The sequence below is a fragment of the Myxine glutinosa genome, chromosome 10 (assembly GCF_964187855.1).
Source record: "Myxine glutinosa chromosome 10, kmMyxGlut1.1, whole genome shotgun sequence".
NCBI classification, from domain to species: domain Eukaryota; kingdom Metazoa; phylum Chordata; class Myxini; order Myxiniformes; family Myxinidae; genus Myxine; species Myxine glutinosa.
In genome coordinates, this window is record NC_136270.1 from 27519264 (window position 1) to 27538018 (window position 18755).

An 18755-nucleotide genomic window follows, 5' to 3' on the forward strand; every position below is an offset into this window, starting at 1 on the left:
ACGCGCTCTACCGAGTGCTGTACTAGTTACTTGCTGTGGTTAAATGCTGTTAGAGGCTTATTTAGAATCAAAATGAATGTAGGTACTCTTATCCATGCAATCCCTTCTTTATTTTTCTTCCTCGTTGGATATTTTATTTATTTTTTTGAATACAAGATCGAGGCTCGTGTGAGAGCTTAAACATCAATCACAAAAGAAACAAGTACAAAAAGTTTTAATTAAAACAAAAGCCGCGTCGATGTTACACAATGCCTAGAACCAAGATGCAGCTGTGCCTATAACGTCGATGTTATAGGCACAGGACATTCCTATTGATTCGATTACTTGATGTTATTTTTGTGCAAAGTGAAAATATATCTCGGCAATTTCCCGTGTGTGGCGACGAATTTTTAATATATCTCAGCATTTTCCCGTCTGTTATTTCAGGCGGTGTATGACTGACCATGCCGTGATTTCAAAAAATATATATCTCGGCAATTTCCCGTGTGTGGCGACACGTGAACGAAGCTATGCTCCTCTCTCCACATTATTGTGACGACGTATAAATTAAATATTTCATCGTGACGATTGTCATCAAATGGACGAATTTTTAATATATCTCGGCATTTTCCCGTCTGTTATTTCAGGCGGTGTATGACTGACCATGCCGCGATTTAAAAAAAATATATCTCGGCAATTTCCCGTATGTGGCGACACGTGAACGAAGCTATGCTCCTCTCTCCACATCATTGTGACGACGTATAAATTAAATATTTCATCGTGACGATTGTCATCAAATGGACGAATTTTTAATATATCTCGGCATTTTCCCGTCTGTTATTTCGGGCGGTGTATGACTGACCATGCCGCGATTTAAAAAACTAGGGCATGCCCGTACTATATATATGCCCGTACTATATATCTATCTAAAATTATATCCCCCCCCTCTATTTACATGAAATGGTTTGGTCCATTCGCAACGCCAAAGCGAACGGCGAACGGCTTGCGAGTACAGTGACAATCCCCCCCCTCTATTTACATGAATGGTTTGGTCCATTCGCAACGACCACAGAACCCCCCCCTCTATTTACATGCAATGGTTTGGTCCAAAGCGAACGGCTTCCGGAGTTTGGTAAAGAAATCGCCATCGCGTGCACAAACGCGCAGGAAAGCGAATGAATCGCAAATTCGTTTTTATTAGTTTTAAAACGTAGTTTAACGCCAACATAGTTTGCAAACGTGAAATAAATGAATACGCTCTCAAATGTGCCATCCGAGGCAGAGTGTGTCCTCCACGTTCGGCACACGCGATCGTTCGCTGCTCTCTGATTGGTTGAATCGTTTTTTGGACATAGCTCGGTAAGTAATTGTCCGATTAATATGAAACCTTGAAAAGGCACATCCTCGGGTCCCCAGCAATATACCTGGCAAGTTAAAAGTATATCGGACCCGTGGTTGTCGAGAAACAGCGGTCACAGACAAACGTACAGACAGAGATTACTGGAATTATAGATAGACTAGGGCATGCCCGTACTATATATATGCCCGTACTATATATCTATCTAAAATTATATCCCCCCCCTCTATTTACATGAAATGGTTTGGTCCATTCGCAACGCCAAAGCGAACGGCGAACGGCTTGCGAGTACAGTGACAATCCCCCCCCTCTATTTACATGAATGGTTTGGTCCATTCGCAACGACCACAGAACCCCCCCCTCTATTTACATGCAATGGTTTGGTCCAAAGCGAACGGCTTCCGGAGTTTGGTAAAGAAATCGCCATCGCGTGCACAAACGCGCAGGAAAGCGAATGAATCGCAAATTCGTTTTTATTAGTTTTAAAACGTAGTTTAACGCCAACATAGTTTGCAAACGTGAAATAAATGAATACGCTCTCAAATGTGCCATCCGAGGCAGAGTGTGTCCTCCACGTTCGGCACACGCGATCGTTCGCTGCTCTCTGATTGGTTGAATCGTTTTTTGGACATAGCTCGGTAAGTAATTGTCCGATTAATATGAAACCTTGAAAAGGCACATCCTCGGGTCCCCAGCAATATACCTGGCAAGTTAAAAGTATATCGGACCCGTGGTTGTCGAGAAACAGCGGTCACAGACAAACGTACAGACAGAGATTACTGGAATTATAGATAGATATATATCTCAATGGACTTGAAGTTACAGGCCTTTGAGAATTCATTTCGTTCTATAAAGGGCAACTTTCATCGGAATTTCTTCCCGTTTTTTTTCAACCGAGTCTAAAACTATGTTAGCGACTGTGAAAAATGAAATGATATATCGAATTTGATTTGAAATAAAACTGTGTGAGAGAGGAAGACACCACGGGCCTACAAAACAGGCCTCAAAGCTATGCGAGTTAATAAAATGGTGGATATTTGTTTATATGAAGCCTCTCCCACAATGGGTGGAGCTATGGTTCCCAGAATGGGTGGAGCTTTGAGGTTTTGTCTTCTCTGCAAGAAGAACAAGAAGAACAAGAACAACAACAGAGGGCACTCTATGACCAGCGTCTTGCGACGCGGCTAAAAACGGACACACAAAACATACAATAAAGGGAGCGGGAGACAAGATGGGGAGAGAGAGGGAAGCACACAAGTACAACATTTGAGAGCAGGTACATCGGGAGATCTGTGGGAGGGAGAGGACTTCAGTGAGGAGACATGGGAAGGTGGGGGGGGGGGGGGGGAGGGGGTAGAGGTATAAAACAGATGGACACTGCTAGAACTTCCAGGATTTGAATTAATGGGGGTAGAAAAGATCAAGGTTTTGGATGGGGGAAGATAAGAGATGATGGTGAACAGCAGTTTTAAAGACCTGGAGGGATGAGTGGGATTGAAGAGAGTGAGGGAGTTTGTTCCAGAGGCGGGAGAAAAGAGGAATGAAAGAGTGAAGGTGAGAAGAGAGTCTTCATTTTGCCAATTTCACCAGAAGAGGGTTGCTGGCAGATCTTGTGCCCTGTAGGAATATTTGGGGGACAGAGCACAGACAGAGCTGGGGGAGCTAGGCCGGAGAGGAGTCGGTAGAAGGCAAAGACCACCAACCTGCCTGCGGTGAGTGAGTGAAAGGCCCTCGGAGTTAGCTTCATCGCGGGAGATTCCAATGATTCTGAAAGCTTTGGTTTCATTCGAGATGAAAGTTTTGATTCTTGTCATAAACATGAACAATGATGTCAAATACCTTAAAATGCATGCCCATTACCTTTTGTGCAGATGTTAATACCACAGCACCTGGGTCTCCTACCTGGGCAGCTTATATGGCTCCAAGATGTTATTGACAAAGAGAGAAAACGACGCCTGCTCATTCAAAATCCCCCAGATCTGCTCGACTTTTCAACCTTCAGTCCGGTGGAACAACCCCTCAGCACCAATGAACCAAACACAAACACGTATTTATCCACAGACGAGCTTAAATATCCAGAGTGAGTATCAGTCTTTCCATTTGGTTTATTGTTTTGCTTTTTCTATGTCAACCCCATTTAAGTTTGAGATGTGAGAAGGCCCATTGATATAATTCCTGTTCAAATTGAACAAAAAAAGAGTAACGTTTAGCTGTGATAAATAAATCATAAATAAATAAATAAATGTCATAAATAAATAATAAATCTCATAAATAACCTAGACTAAGTATACAAAAAATAAGTTTTCATCCAGAATGGGTTAAAAGGGCCTGGCTTCTGAGATGATGAGTCGGGGTCGATTCCCAGCACTGATGCGAAGAAGTATGCAGTTGTCTAAGGAGGACATTAAGTTGGCTGTGCTGCCTGGAACAGACATTTGTGGAGCTTGAACTGTCTTTTTTTCGTTTTTACAAAAGAGTAGGCTTTTGCATGCCGTACGCAGTACCCTGGCCAAATTCAATCTTTTGTGCGCTGATCTATGAGGGGAACTGCATCAGCGGCACATCCGTGTCCCTCAGAACTGATGTAACCATTGGCCAGGTGATCCACGTTGTTTGTCTGGATTTAATTCCATGTGGATTGTGCTGCTAAATAATCGAGATCGTTCACTGTCCTGTGAAGGAGCAACCCTGTCAAATAGATCGGTTTGGAATACTTTATTCCCTCCAATAAACGCCCTGGGGGTTCATTTTTAAACCCCCTCTGATTTATTTTGGAGGGGGGGGGGTCGTTTATTGGAGAGGGGTGATGGAGTTATCACATTCATATATACATGTATATATACATATATATAGTCATGACACTTTCAATGGAGCTTCCCATAACACGTAGTAGTTGTTGCTGCTATTGTCGTGGGTGTGTTTGGTGTTGTTTGTGTGCTCTTTCTATGTTCTATTAGATATTTTTATATTGTTTCGAGAAGTATCACTGTATATAATTTTGTGTGCTCCTTCCGTGTACATCACGCTTTATTCTAAAGGAAGGGTTCCTGCTGTCGTACCATAATAGCAATAGCCCTGAGTGGGTTGACGGTCACCTCAAGGTTATAGTTCAGCATCTGCTGATTTGGGGGAATCCCCTCCCTGATTTGGGGGAACCTTCCTGATTTGGGGGAACCTCCCTGATTTGGGGGAACCTCCTGGCATCTGGGATCTCCCTGATCCCTTGGGGCCCCCATGATCTGAAATCGAAAATCTAAGATTGAGCGATCCTGTGGAACATCGAGTATCTATCTATATGTATGTATATATATATATCGAGTATATGGGCTGTATTGGGCTTCAGAGCAATCGGTTGGTAAATAATGGACGAGTAGGCATCTGCAGTTTCAGGGGTAAACCCGCCTGGGAGCCCCCATGATCCGAACTGGAAAAATTTAAGCCCGAGCGATTGTGCAGGCTGCTGCATTGCATTCATGTGGCAAGTTTAAGAACAATCAGCCGGGCGATAAGGGAGGAGCAGCGAATATAGCCAAAAGTTTAAAAAGACTGATATATGTCCGGACTTTTCAAGAATTGGGATGAGATGACCTACAAATGTTTACATTGGAACAGCTGCATTAAGTTCCTAATCTCGCTTCTTTTTTCAATACTGGAACGATGGGTTTATAAAACAGGCCTCTTTATGTTTAAACGGACATTTTTGTTCCAAGTAAATTGATTATTAGCTTTCCGACTGTACTGTTTTTATTATTATACGACAGCAGGAAACCTTTATAATAAAGCCGGATGGACGAATGGACGCATATTTCTCCGTCTTTACGAAAAGTGTTGTTAAAACTTCAATTTTATTCCAAAATCAATGACACTATAGAATTACATGAAATGATGCATGTTCAAATATGAGAGAAATTTCATAAATGTAATTCCTTCTTTAAGCATTACAGATTTATGTATGACCTCAGGGGTTCTCATTGACTTTCATCCTGAATGACTCTGCTGTTCTTGGGATTTTGCATCAAGGTTTAGCACATGAGTCCCCTCCATCCTGAACTTCTTTATCTATTGTTTGTTTCGATGGGGCTTCTTTGCAGTTGAAATTGGTTTTTAACTTTGAGTTTCCTTAAATATCAGTGTTTGGAAGAAGATTTCCACTGAAAACATCTTCTTTTCTATTGTCCAGGGCATGCTCATCTCTCATGTAAGGGCAATAATCTTTATGTCTGTTGTTGGCCACACCTTCTCAGGTATCCTTACCTGCAACATAAAAGAGAAGTTAGTAAAAACAAAGTTGTAGGACTATAATGGGGCCTGGGAGGTGGGACTATTTTTCCGCACTCTGTATGATACGCGTATTATGGAGGTATGAATTGTTTCACAGTGATTTTTTTTTTTGCTGGACCCCAATATCCACCCCCCGTTGTGTGTATTGGAGAGGGGGGAGGGGCGGTTTTTGGAGGAAACACAAGTATATCATGTTTTATTATATTTTACCCCATTCACCTGTTGCGAATATATTACAAATTTTATTTTATCTTTTGCATCATTACTAATAAGTTACAAACTGTAGATTACGTCAGGAACTAGAGTAGTGACTTTTGCCACTTTTTGGTAACTATGGAAACCCCTCCCACAATGAAAAATGCTTCACTCATTCATTAAACATGTTTACACTGTCTAAACCTCAATGAAAGCATTTTCAGGTGTTTTACAATATAAGGAGGACCAATCATTAGTAAATACCAACAACTAACTATTGAGGGAAATGCAGATGGTGCTATTTCAACAATGCCCACAGGATTTGCACAGAGACAGATATCGACAATCATATGAGAGGAAGAAGATGCTACAACTGGAGCCGCCATTTTAAATTGTTACGAAGAAGAGTCACCAGTTTAAAGTTATAATTTTCTTGTTACATTTTTGTATAAAGGTTGATGTTTAACTTTGCTCAACACTTGGTGGAAGGAAGGAATGTAGTTTTTCCAGTGCAGTTACAAAGTCTACAAATGAAAGATAAAAGGTTAGCAAAAGGATCAAAGTGTCAACCTGTCAGATTTATGACAAAATAAAAGAAAGTAGAGATTTTTCTAACAAAAGACAGTCAAGTAGAGTATGTTAAGATTCCGTGGTATGTAGACTGTGTGCCTTATGCCGATTGTATTCAAAACGTGACGGTCCATGGATCAGGATTAAGAAATAACAAATGTCATTGCCAAGGTGCTTTTATGACGTCATGAGAGAAGAGGCCGAGCGACGACTGCAATCAAAAATGAGTGGAACATTTTTACTGCGGCCTACAGGAGATGGCGAGCACGTGTGTATGAGTGTGAAGAGGTCACAATACTCTCCGTGAGTGTCTGCCTTCATCGTCCGCAGTCATTCATTTGTCAATCTGCACGATACGTACATTTAGCACATACACATTCTGCAACCACTCCTGCCACCACCATACAGCTTCTTTTTCCTTTTTTTGGAATATTGCAGTTTGCAGATTTTTTTTTACACACTTTTATTTAACTTGAACTGAACTTTGTTTGTTTGTCCTTTTTCAAATATTTGAGCCGTTCATTTTCTAGGTTCCATACGTCCTAGAGAGCTGAAATTTGGCCCACGGTCCTCTTTTCTGGTACATTTTCATCTATTCGTTCACGAGTTATCAAGTGACCACTATATTCGTCATGTGTGTGCGTCTGTCTGTGTGTGTGTCTGTCTGTCCGCAGCATAACTACCCGATGATATCATCCGATCTTGATGAAACTTGGGTGGGAGGTTGATATCATGATGTAGTTGTGACCTACCTCGAGTGGGCATATTGCGCCCATTGTGGGCGGAGCCACGCCCTAAAAAGATGTCTTTTTAGGGGGTAATCGAGTTCAAGCTAGATCTTCTCCGAGGGGTTTGGTGGAATCTGACAGGGGTTTCGATATTTGGTTAGGCCATGTCATGTGTCTAGCCCCACGGAGCTCGATTTTTCATTTTTTTCATTTATTTTTTTTTCATTTCATTTTTCACCGAATTTTCGGTATTGTGTAGCTAGCTAACTAACCTCATAACTGATTACACATTATTTTCTATCTCATTTCCAGGTCAGTAACCTTCGTTTTGACATTTCCGGGCCTGGCCTGTCCAGGTCTGTTTCGGTTATAGTCCGTCCTTTGTCATTGAATACCGCTCGCTCGTGAACCATCGTCGTCTCCTGACTTGTCAAAATTAAATTCAAAAAAATATAAAAATTTGATTTAAAACTTCAAAAATAAATAAAAGTGTGTAGCCCTAAAACATGTTTTTTCGATTACTTGTTCAAAACTCTATCAACAAGTTTTACACATTTAACATCGCAGACCTCTTTGTTGCTGCAAAATTGAAACTTCAGAGTTACTACTGCTTTTATTGCTGTCCACATCACACTATCTAATGGCTATAAAACTGAGTTTGCATATGTGATGCAAGCTCCGCCCTATCAGCAAAAACACGTCAAAGCTCCGCCCTTCCCCAGAGCAGGAGGCCATGGGAAGATCCACCACATGTCTTTCAATCCTGACAAATCTCACACTCTTACTATGTCTCTCCGAAAAGATCGACTGGACAACCCTCCCATCTACTTTCTCAACAATCCTCTCCAAGAAGTTCTGTCGCTCAAGATTTTGGGTCTCACTATCTGCCATGATCTTTCTTGGGAAAACCACATTTCCAAGCTGGCCTCCAAAGCCAGTCGCCGACTGGGCATCCTCCGTCGTGCGAAGTCCTTCCTCGGCACACCTGAGCTCCTCACCACATACAAGGCTTTCATCCGCAGCTCAATGGAATACTGTTCTCCCCTATGGGCCGGTGCTCCTGCCTCACACCTAGCTCGGCTTCACGCTGTTGAAACCAAAGCTTTCAGAATTATTGGAATCTCCCGCGATGAAGCTATCTCTGAGGGCCTTTCACTCACTCACCGCAGGCAGGTAGGTGGTCTTTCTGTCTTCTACCGACTCCTCTCCGGCCTTGCACCCCCAGCTCTCTCTGTGCTCTGTCCCCCAAATATTCCTACAGGTCGCACAAGATCTGCCAGCAACCCTCTGATGGTTAAACTGCCGAAATCTCGGCTCTCTGCTCACCTTCACTCTTTCATTCCTCTTTTCTCCCGCCTCTGGAACAAACTCCCTCACTCCCTTCAATCCCACTCCTCCCTCCAGGTCTTTAAAACAGCTGTTCACCACCATCTCTTATCTTCCCCCATCCAAAACCTTGATCTTTTCTACCCCCGCTAATTCACCCCAGATCCACCTTGTTTGAAATTCCAACTTCTTTCCTGGAAGTCCTGGCAGTGTCCATATGTTTTATACCTCTCCCACCGCCCCCTTCCCATGCCCCCCCTCCCCCAAAGCCCTCGCCCTCTCTCAGATCTCTCGATGTCTCCATGTCTCTCGGTCCCTGCTCTCAAATGTTGTGTTTGTGTCCTTCCCCCTCTCTCCCCATCTTGTCTACCGCTCCCGATGTTATATGTTTTATGTGTCGGTTTGTCTTTCTGTGTGATTAATGTTCGCTCTTTCACGAGCCTCGATCTTGTATACAAAAAAAAAAAAAAAAAAAAAAAAAAAAAAAAAAAACCCCCTCCTTGGCAAGGGGGTATGGTGCAGGCCATATTTCGGGCAAACATGCATGATGCGCATTTCAAGCTCCACCCACTTCGCAGTAAATTAACACTTTAAGTACAAGTTTCCTTATAAGCAACTTCAATGTGGGAGGAGGACATTAGGGACATCATAAAGTCTGTAACTACATTGTATAATATGTGTTGCTTCTCACAACCTAAACACGTGCACTTGTTGCATCAGGTGGATGACTTGGGATGACTAACTAGTAATTACGCCAAGTAAAATGACTTTGGGTGACGCACGCGAAAGTGAAGAGCGAGGTTAAGCAACCGGTTCACTTCTGTCTGTCTGTCCTTTTGTCTACAAATGTCAGTTTATGATCAAGAAACAACTTCATTTCAATAGAACATTCGTTATTTTTTAACACAAATCGGAACCTTAATCTGAAAACGAAACTGTAGTTTAGTCGTACTCTGGCTCTGCATTTGTCCCGATCATGCATGTGCTGTGAGGAGTGAGATAATTTTTTTACTCTGTCTGCCAGTTTGCCATTCAAACATAAATGCAAATAATTCCGAACAGGAAACTTCCTGTTTTTAAAGACTTCATAAAGGACACAAACAACAGGCACAAATAACTAATGTAACGTGTTAGATTGGGCGATGTAGAAGACGCTGTGTCATCGGCGGTAAACCTCTGGAATCTTTTCCTAAAATCTTTAAAAATATATTTTTTCTAATTTCAATTGAATTATATACTTGAACAATGATAACACAAATCACCTTTTAACACTTTTCAAATCCTTCCGTTTAACAGTATTTGGACAAAATATTACGCCATTTTACAATTTACATCCTCACGACGAATCGCTTGCAGATCCCACGCATGTCTTTGTTTCTCAATAAAGCGCCGGGAAATGTGTTCTATGAACTCCAGTTTTTGTGTTGTGTTGATTAATTAATTTATACACAATGAAAATTGTTCTTAATACTATTCTTGTAGTTGTTCTCGATTCCTTTTCATTGCTTCAAAATGGACAGCTGTGCAGTCTTTGACATGACATCACAGTTGTGTTACTGTTGCTGTGGCCACTGTATTGGATGCGGTGGATTATGGACTCTGACTTTGTGGTGTGCCATTTTCGTGCAGGGTGCAGCATTACAAGATCTTGCACACAGCAAAGGGCTACCTTCTTCACAACAGTGGATCTGACCTGGTAAAGTTGGGGGAGGTGTTCGGTGCAAAGTTACAAGATTCTGATGTAGCTATTATGACGTTGCAGCTTTATCTTCTTCTTTTGAGGCATCCACTTATCGTGGAGACATGTTTATACATTGACCAATGATTTTAATTTTGGACTTGCACATACAGTGTCCATAGAAAGTCTACACCCCTTTGTGTGTGAAAGGGCTTTCATGTGTCTTTCACTGAGGAGAGGCTTCCGTCTGGCCACTCTGCCATAAAGCCCAGATCGGTGGAGTGTTGCAGTGATGGTTGTCCTTCTGGAAGTTTCTCCCATCTCCACACAGGATCTCTGCAGTTCAGCCAGAGTGACCATCGGGTTCTTGGTCACCTCTCTTACCAGGGCCCTTCTCCCCCGATTGCTCAGTTTGGCCGGGCGGCCAGCTCTAGGAAGAGTCCTGGTTGTTCCAAACTTCTTCCATTTAAGAATTATGGAGGCCACTGTGCTCTTGGAAACCTTCAATGCAGCAGAGATTTTTTGTAGGCTTCCCCAGATCTATGCCTCGATACAATCCTGTCTCTGAGCTCTGCAGGCAGTTCCTTCGACCTCATGGCTTGGTTTTTGCTCCGATATGCATTGTCAGCTGTGAGACCTTATATAGACAGGTGTGTGCCTTTCCAAATCATGTCCAATCAATAGAATTTACCACAGGTGGACTCCAATCAAGGTGTAGAAACATCTCAAAGATGATCAAGAGAAATGGGAGGCACCTGAGCTAAATTTCAAGTGTCATAGCAAAGGGTCTGAATATTTCAGTTTTTTATCTTTAATAAACTTACAAAACTATCTAAAATCCTGTTTTCTCTTTGTCATTATGGGGTATTGAGTGTAGATTGATGAGGGGGAAAATGAATTTAAACGATTTCAGCATAAGGCTGCAACATAACAAAATGTGAAAAAAGTGAAGGGGTCTGAATACTTTCTGAATGCACTGTACATACACACACACACACACACACACACACACACACACACACACACACACACACACACACACACATATATATGCGCATACACACACACATATATACATACACACACACACACACACACACACACACACACACACACACACACACACACACGCGCGCGCGCGCGCACACATATATATATATATATATATATATATACACACACACACAAACATATACGCACGCACACACACACACATATATGCACACATACTGCACTGGGGAGTGGGTCATCCACTGCATACACACACACACACACACACACACACACACACACACACACACACTCATACACACACATACACATATACTGTATATATACACACACACACACACACACACACACACACACACACACACACACACACACACACACACACACACACACATACACACATACATACACACTGCACTGGGGAGTGGGTCACCCACGGCGGGAGGGGGAGGGATCACCCTGGTGGGGGGGCAGGGTCACACACGGGGATGGGGTGGGTCACAAACCTACGGAAGAGGGGGGGGGGGTCACACACGGGGGAGTGGGAGAGGATTACGACGTCCATTGGTGTCTCGTTCTGTTCCCTCATTATTTTATTCATTTTGAAAATGGCAGGTACAAATAACCCTCATGAAACTCATTGAGACTGCGCTCACATAAAGAAGCAGGAATGTCGGGAATGACCACCCACATGCCCCACATTACGTAACCTTGACCTAAAGACAGCTCGGTTGCACACAACGCATATGGAGCATATTCAGACGTCAAGAGCAGCTCACACCAAGAACCTGACAAAAAAACGCGATGAAAAAACGTGACATTGAGTTTATTTATTAATCCTGGATGTGTACACGATTGATTCAGCCTTGAAAACTCGTGCGAAAACCCCCCCAAAAAATATTAAAGATTTCTCGATTTTATTTCCTCAAGAAAAAATGTTCTTTGGGCGGTGTATAATCGCGCCGAACGAAACAGACATTTCCTGGTGAGTGGGTTGTTGTAATCAAAATGTTGTAATTGTTGTTGTAATTAATATACCTCGGCAATTATGTGCGTGAATTTTCTCAATTATTGCTGAAACCGAGATTAAAACCATCGATAAAAATGAAATCAGATCGTGAATTACAGTCGAGATAAAGGCTTATGTTATAGGCCTTTGAAAATGCATTTCGTTCTATTGTGGTGCTGTGCACACACGACTCGATTGCCAGAGAGGTAGGCCACAACGCGTGGATACAAACAAGAGTCTTTATTACAAGCTCGCATATCAGCACTGGGCGGGCTCGACCTTAGAGCCCGCATATATGTCCCTAGGCCACGCCTTGCCCCCGGGCGTGGCCGATCGGCCAAAAGGCGGGGCATGTATTTCAGTTCCCCGCCTGGACACTCGTGACACCCACTGGTGCGCGGAATTATTGACCCTTGTGCCCGCCACACGCGCCCCCCCAGAATTCCCGCGCACCTGAAGGGTGAGCTTGCGGGGAAGCCGGATGACCTGGCCGAAACGCCCCGTGGCGATGCGTGCAGGGCTGGGGGGTAGCGGGATGGCGGGGCTGGGGGGTGCCGGGGGTCTGACCGCCGGGGGGCGGCCTCGACGCGGAGGCAGAGCTGCTTGCGAGGGGGTGGTCCAGATCGAGGTGGGCCGGCTTGAGGCGGCCCACGGAGATATGATCCGGGGCACCGCCGATGTCCACGGTGAAATGTTTGTCCCCGGTCTCCAGCACGCGGAAGGGCCCGTCGTACGGGGGCCGCAGCGGTGTCCGGTGGGCGTCGTGGCGGACGAACACGTACTCCGCCGTGCGAAGCTCCGGGGCGACGTGCGTTGGCGGGCAACCGTGGTGCGCCGTCGGCACCGGGGTGAACCTCTGGGCGGTCTCCTGCAGGGCGGAGCGCTGCTGTGCCATGTGCCATGCAGTCGGGGAGGAACTCGCCCGGCACCCGCAGCGGTTGTCCGAAGACCAACTCCGCCGTGGATGCGCGCAGGTCGTCCTTGGGCGCCGTCCTGAGGCCCAGCAGGACCCAGGGGAGCCTGTCGACCCAGCCGCCGTCACGGAGGCTGGCCCAGAGCGCGGCCTTCATGGCGCGATGGAAGCGCTCGCACAGGCCATTGGCCTGGGGGTGGTAGGCTGAGGTGCGGTGCAGCTGGATGCCGAGCCCTTGCACCACCGCGCCCCAGAGCTCTGAGGTGAACTGGGGGCTGCGGTCGGACGAGATGTCCGAGGGGGTGCCGAACCGGGCAACCCAAGTGGCGATGAAGGCTTGCGCCACATCAGCCGGAGACGTCGCCGCCAATGGCACGGCCTCTGGCCACCGTGTGGTGCGGTCCACCATGGTGAGGAGGTGGGTGAACCCCCGCAAGGGGGGCAGAGGTCCCACCAAGTCAACGTGGACGTGGTCGAACCGACGCTCGGGCACCGTAAACGGGGCCAACGGGGCCTGGGTGTGGCGGTGGACCTTTGCGCGCTGGCACGCGAGGCACGTCCTGGCCATCCTTCCTGAGGCCATGCCAGACGAACTTCGCCGCGACGAGCTCTGGGAAGCCTTCGTGCCCGGGTGGGACAGGCCATGGATGGCATCAAAAACCACCAGCGGGCACGATGGGGCGAGGCCGGCCGAGGGAGACGTCGCACAGGAGGGCCGCGCCCGCGATGTCGAACGGCACCTCGGTGACGCGGCGGCCCTTGACGGCGTTCCGCAAGGCCTGGACGCCGGGGTCGGCGGTCTGGTCCTCCACCATCCGGGCATAGTCGATCCCGAGGTGGACCGCGTGCGCGACGGACCGGGAAAGGCAATCCGCCACCGGGTTGTCTTTACCTGCGACGTGACGTATGTCTGTCGTGTACTCGGACACCGCAGAGAGGTGACGTTGCTGCCGGGCCGACCATGGCTCGGCGACCTTGGCCATCGCGAACACAAGGGGCTTGTGGTCGACGAAAGCCGTGAACGGGCGGCCCAAGAGCAGATGGCAGAAGTGTCGGACCGCCAGGTGGAGCCCGAGCAGCTCGCGGTCGAAGGTGCTGTAGCGGCGTTCATGCGGGCGAAGCTGCTGGCTAAAAAACGCCAGCGGCTGCCAAGCACCACGCACCCACTGCTCGTGCACCGCGCCCACCGCGTAGTCCGACGCGTCGGTGGTGAGGGCGATCGGTGTATCGGGCGCCGGGTGCGCCAGCATGGTGGCGTTGGCCAGGGCCAGCTTTGCGCCCGCAAACGCCGCGGCCATCGGCTCCGACCAGGCGATGTTACCATTGCCCGGCTTGCCCCGGAGGGCCTCGTGCAGGGGGCGGAGGAGCTGGGCGACGTGGGGCACGAAGCGGTGGTAAAGATTTACCATGACCAGGAACTCCTGGAGCCCCTTGATCATGCGGGGGCGCGGGAAACCCCTGACCGCCTCCACCTTGGCCGGTAAAGGGACGGCCCCGTGCCTGGTGATGCGGTGCTCCAGGAAGTCGATGGCGGCGACGCCGAAGCGGCACTTTGCGGGGTTGATGATCAGGCCATGCTGGCCCAGGCGTTCGAAAAGCGTGCGGAGGTGGAGCAGGTGCTCCTCCCCGGACGCGCTCACGACTAGGATGTCGTCCAGCTAGACATAGATGAAAGGTAAGTCGCGCAAGACGCTGTCCATGAGCCGTTGGAACGCCTGGGCTGCATTCTTCAACCCAAAAGGCATCCGCAGGAACTCAAAGAGGTCGAAAGGGGTGATGAAGGCCGTCTTTGGGACATCGTCCGGTTGTACGGGGACCTGGTGGTAGCCCCGGATGAGGTCCACCTTGGAGAACACGGTCGTGTTTGCCAACTGGGCGGAAAAGTCCTGGATATGCGGGACCGGGTAGCGGTCGGGGTTGGTGGCATCATTGAGCCAGCGGTAGTCACCGCACGGCCGCCATCCGCCGCCGGGCTTCAGCACAATGTGCAGAGGAGAGGCCCAAGCGCTGTTGGAGCGCCGTACGATACCCAGCCATTCCAGCGTGGCGAACGCCGCTTTCGCCACGGCGAGCTTCGTGGGGTCGAGGCGGCATGCCCGGGCGTAGACCGGCGGCCCGACCGTGGGGATATGGTGCTCCACCCCATGTTTGACGGCCACCGCTGAGAAGGTGGGCCGCGTGAGGGCCAGGAAACTGGCGAGGAGGCGGGTAAACTCGTCCGCTGCCGGAAGCATACAGACTAACCTCGCCGGGACGGAACCTTTCAGCAAGCCGCTTGGCAAGCCGCTCGGTGAGCTGCTCAGTGAGCTGCTCAACGAGCCGCTCAGCGAACAAGCGAGTGAGCTGAAGGTTTCGGCCTGGATGAGACGTCTGAGCTTAACGTCGACCAACAGCCCATGCACACATAGGAAGTCCGCGCCGAGCAGGGCCATTGGCACGCTGGTGGTGACGAACGACCATTGAAAGCGCTGCCCTCCGAACCGCAGTGAGAGGCAACGCTTCCCGAATGTGCGGATGGGTGTACCGTTGGCAGCAAGCAAAGCGGGGCCCCGGCCCGCGGCTTGCTTGTCGGACGCGGAGGCAGGGAGGACGCTTACCTGCGCTCCCGTGTCGTAAAGAAAACGGCGCCCGGACGAGGTGTCCGTGATGAACAGGAGGCTGCCGGAATGGCCGACGCTCATGGCCGCAAGTGACAGCATTTTCCCGTGTGTGCGTGAATTTTCTCAATTATTTCTGACACCGAGTCTCAAACCATCGATAAAAATGAAATCAGATGGTGAGTTAGATTGGAGATAATGGCGTGAGAGAGACTCAATGGCCTTGAAATTACAGGCCTTTGAGAATTCATTTCGTTCTATAAACGGAAATTTTCATGGGATTTTATTCCCGTTTTTTTCCACCGAGTCTAAAACTATCTTAGCGACTGTGAAAAATGAAATGATATATCGAATTAGAGTTGAAATAAAACTGTGAGAGAGAGCAAGACACCACGGGCCTAACAAAACAGGCCTCAAAACAATACGAGTTAATAAAATGGTGGATATTTGTTTATGAAGCCCCTCCCAGACCGGGTGTAGCCACACCCCCGGACAGACGGATCACCTTAGGCTATTACAATATAGACTAGTGGGGTCACCCGTGGGAATCCATACGGGCATGGACGTGTGTGACATTTCAGCATAGTGAGTTAGATGCTGCACCTGCACATTCAGTTTCACAAAATGGTTACTGGCAATTTATCAGATGCACAAATGATGTAATCTACACAATGTATTTACTTCTGATAACATGTGAATGCATGTGCGTGCACACCCACACACACATACACACATATACACACACACAAACACACGTACACCCACACACATATATACACACACATTCATACACACACACACATACACACACACACGTACACCCACACACATACACACACACACACACACACACGTACACATGTACACACACATATACACATACACACAAACACATCTCGTTTTTTCATTTCTGGTCCTCACAATTTTCTCTCTCTTATTCACAGACACACACACACACACACACACACACGCACACACACACACACACATGCACACACATCCACACACACACACACACACACACACACACACACACACATACACACACATCCACACACACATACATACATGCACACACACACACACACACGTACACACACACACACACACACACAAACACACACACACATATACACACACACAAACACACACACACATATATACACACACACACACACACACATATATATATATATATATATATATATATATATATATATATATATATATATATATATACGTATATATATATATATATATATATATATATATATATATATATATATATATATATATATATATATATATATATATATATGTACAGTATATATATATATACATATATATATATATATATATATATATATACATATACATATATATATATATATATATATATATATATACATATATATATATATATACTGTATATATATATATATATATATATATATATATATATATATATATATATATATATATACATATATATATATATATATATATATATATATATATAGATATATATATATATACACACACACACACACACATATATATATATATATATATATATATATATATATATATATAGTGTTACATATTTATGTGAATGTATGTGAATTACCATTCAGGTCTTTGCTTATCCGTGTGTAGTATATTAAGTTGTTGTGTAGTTGTTGTGGTTGGAGGGTCAGGAGCCCTTCTGAGGGAGTGGCCGGAAACGGAAGTGACCGGAAAGGGAAGAGAAAAAGACACGAGGAAAAAAGGACGAGTATTATTCTTCCTCGCCCCGCTCCGACAAAAGGTGGGATCGACCTTGCGCTGCGTGGAAAAGCGGCATTCCGATCCGAAGCCTGTCTGGCGAGAGGAATTACCGGGACGTGTTCCTGCCCGGTGGAGACGGCAAGTTGACGTGGGGCCGTGCATCGACCCGCGTCTGGCCTCGTTCGCGGCACCGTCCAAACAGACGCGTGCGGGTCGCACGTTGGGGCCTAACGCGCCTTGCAAGCGGCGTGGGGTTTGGCTTGCTTTACCGTATCCGCTTCGCGTGGCCACGAGGGTCTGCAGCCACGGTGCCTGGTACGATACCTGCCCGGTGGAAACACGTCCACCCGGGGTTCGTTCAACCGCCCGAGTGCGGTGACGGCGACCATCATCTTGGTCAGGAGGGGCCCAGAGACATTGTGCGGGACCGAGACCAAAAGGGTGTCGTGAGTACTCACTGGGACACACGTATATAAGATGGCCATCTTACTCATAGGAAAGTGCTTGTGAATTGGGAATTGTTGATGGTTGTATATGGTTGATTGCTCGGGGAAAATCTCCGTGGTTGTGTCATTGCAATTGTATGGTCATTCCCATTGAAATATATCCTTGAACGTCAGTTGTCTCTTGGGTGAAATTCATATGGATTGCGTGGCGAAAGCGCATATATAATACAGCTTTCTGGCGAAGTTCCTCTCACGGTCCGGGGGTCACCGAGACCAGGTATTCACCGAGGGGACCACGTAACAGAATTGGGGGCTCGTCCAAATTACGATTTGCGGTTTCGCAATTGGGTCTACGTCCGGGATTTAAAATTGTATAAAATAATAAAATAATATTTTTTTATTAATTAAAATTTATTAATTAATTATTAATTGGTAAAATATTTTTGGAGAAATTGGGGTAAAGTCTTGGGTGAAGGTTAACAGGTGTTAACGATAGACACCATGGCGTTTGTGGCACAGAACTTTGGGGTAACCCCGAGTGAGGCACAGTTCCGAGCGTTGCTAAAGTCGGACCTCTTGAAATTGGCCAAACATTTTAACTTGGAGGTCCGAACTAATTTGAGGAAGGCAGAGTTGCAGGCCACGGTGATACAATCTATGGTGGGATTAGGAACATGGGACGAGTTAGCCTGGGAGTGGCTACCCGAAGAACCAGAAGACGTTGAGCTCCGGAAACTGGAGTTGCAATTACGGAGCCAGGAACGGATCAAAGAAGAAGAAAGGAAAGCAGAAGAGAGGAGAGAAGAGAAACAAGCAGAGGAAAGGAGAGTGGAACGAGAACTCCAGGAAAGGTTAAAAGAAGAGGAAAGGAAAGCAGAAAAGGAAAGAGCAGAAGAAG

At 46.5% G+C, this 18755-nt stretch overlaps 1 protein-coding gene across 1 annotated transcript in view; it reads left to right on the forward strand.

The window, feature by feature from the left end:
- LOC137434315 (signal-transducing adaptor protein 1-like) overlaps positions 1-18755 on the forward strand; it is a 77391-nt gene that overhangs the window by 21802 nt on the left and 36834 nt on the right. The window contains exons 5-7 of the mRNA XM_068127212.2: positions 3208-3416; positions 6554-6685; positions 10066-10132. Of these exons, the coding sequence (XP_067983313.2) occupies positions 3208-3416; positions 6554-6685; positions 10066-10132 (408 nt within the window). The remainder of the gene's footprint in view (positions 1-3207; positions 3417-6553; positions 6686-10065; positions 10133-18755) is intronic.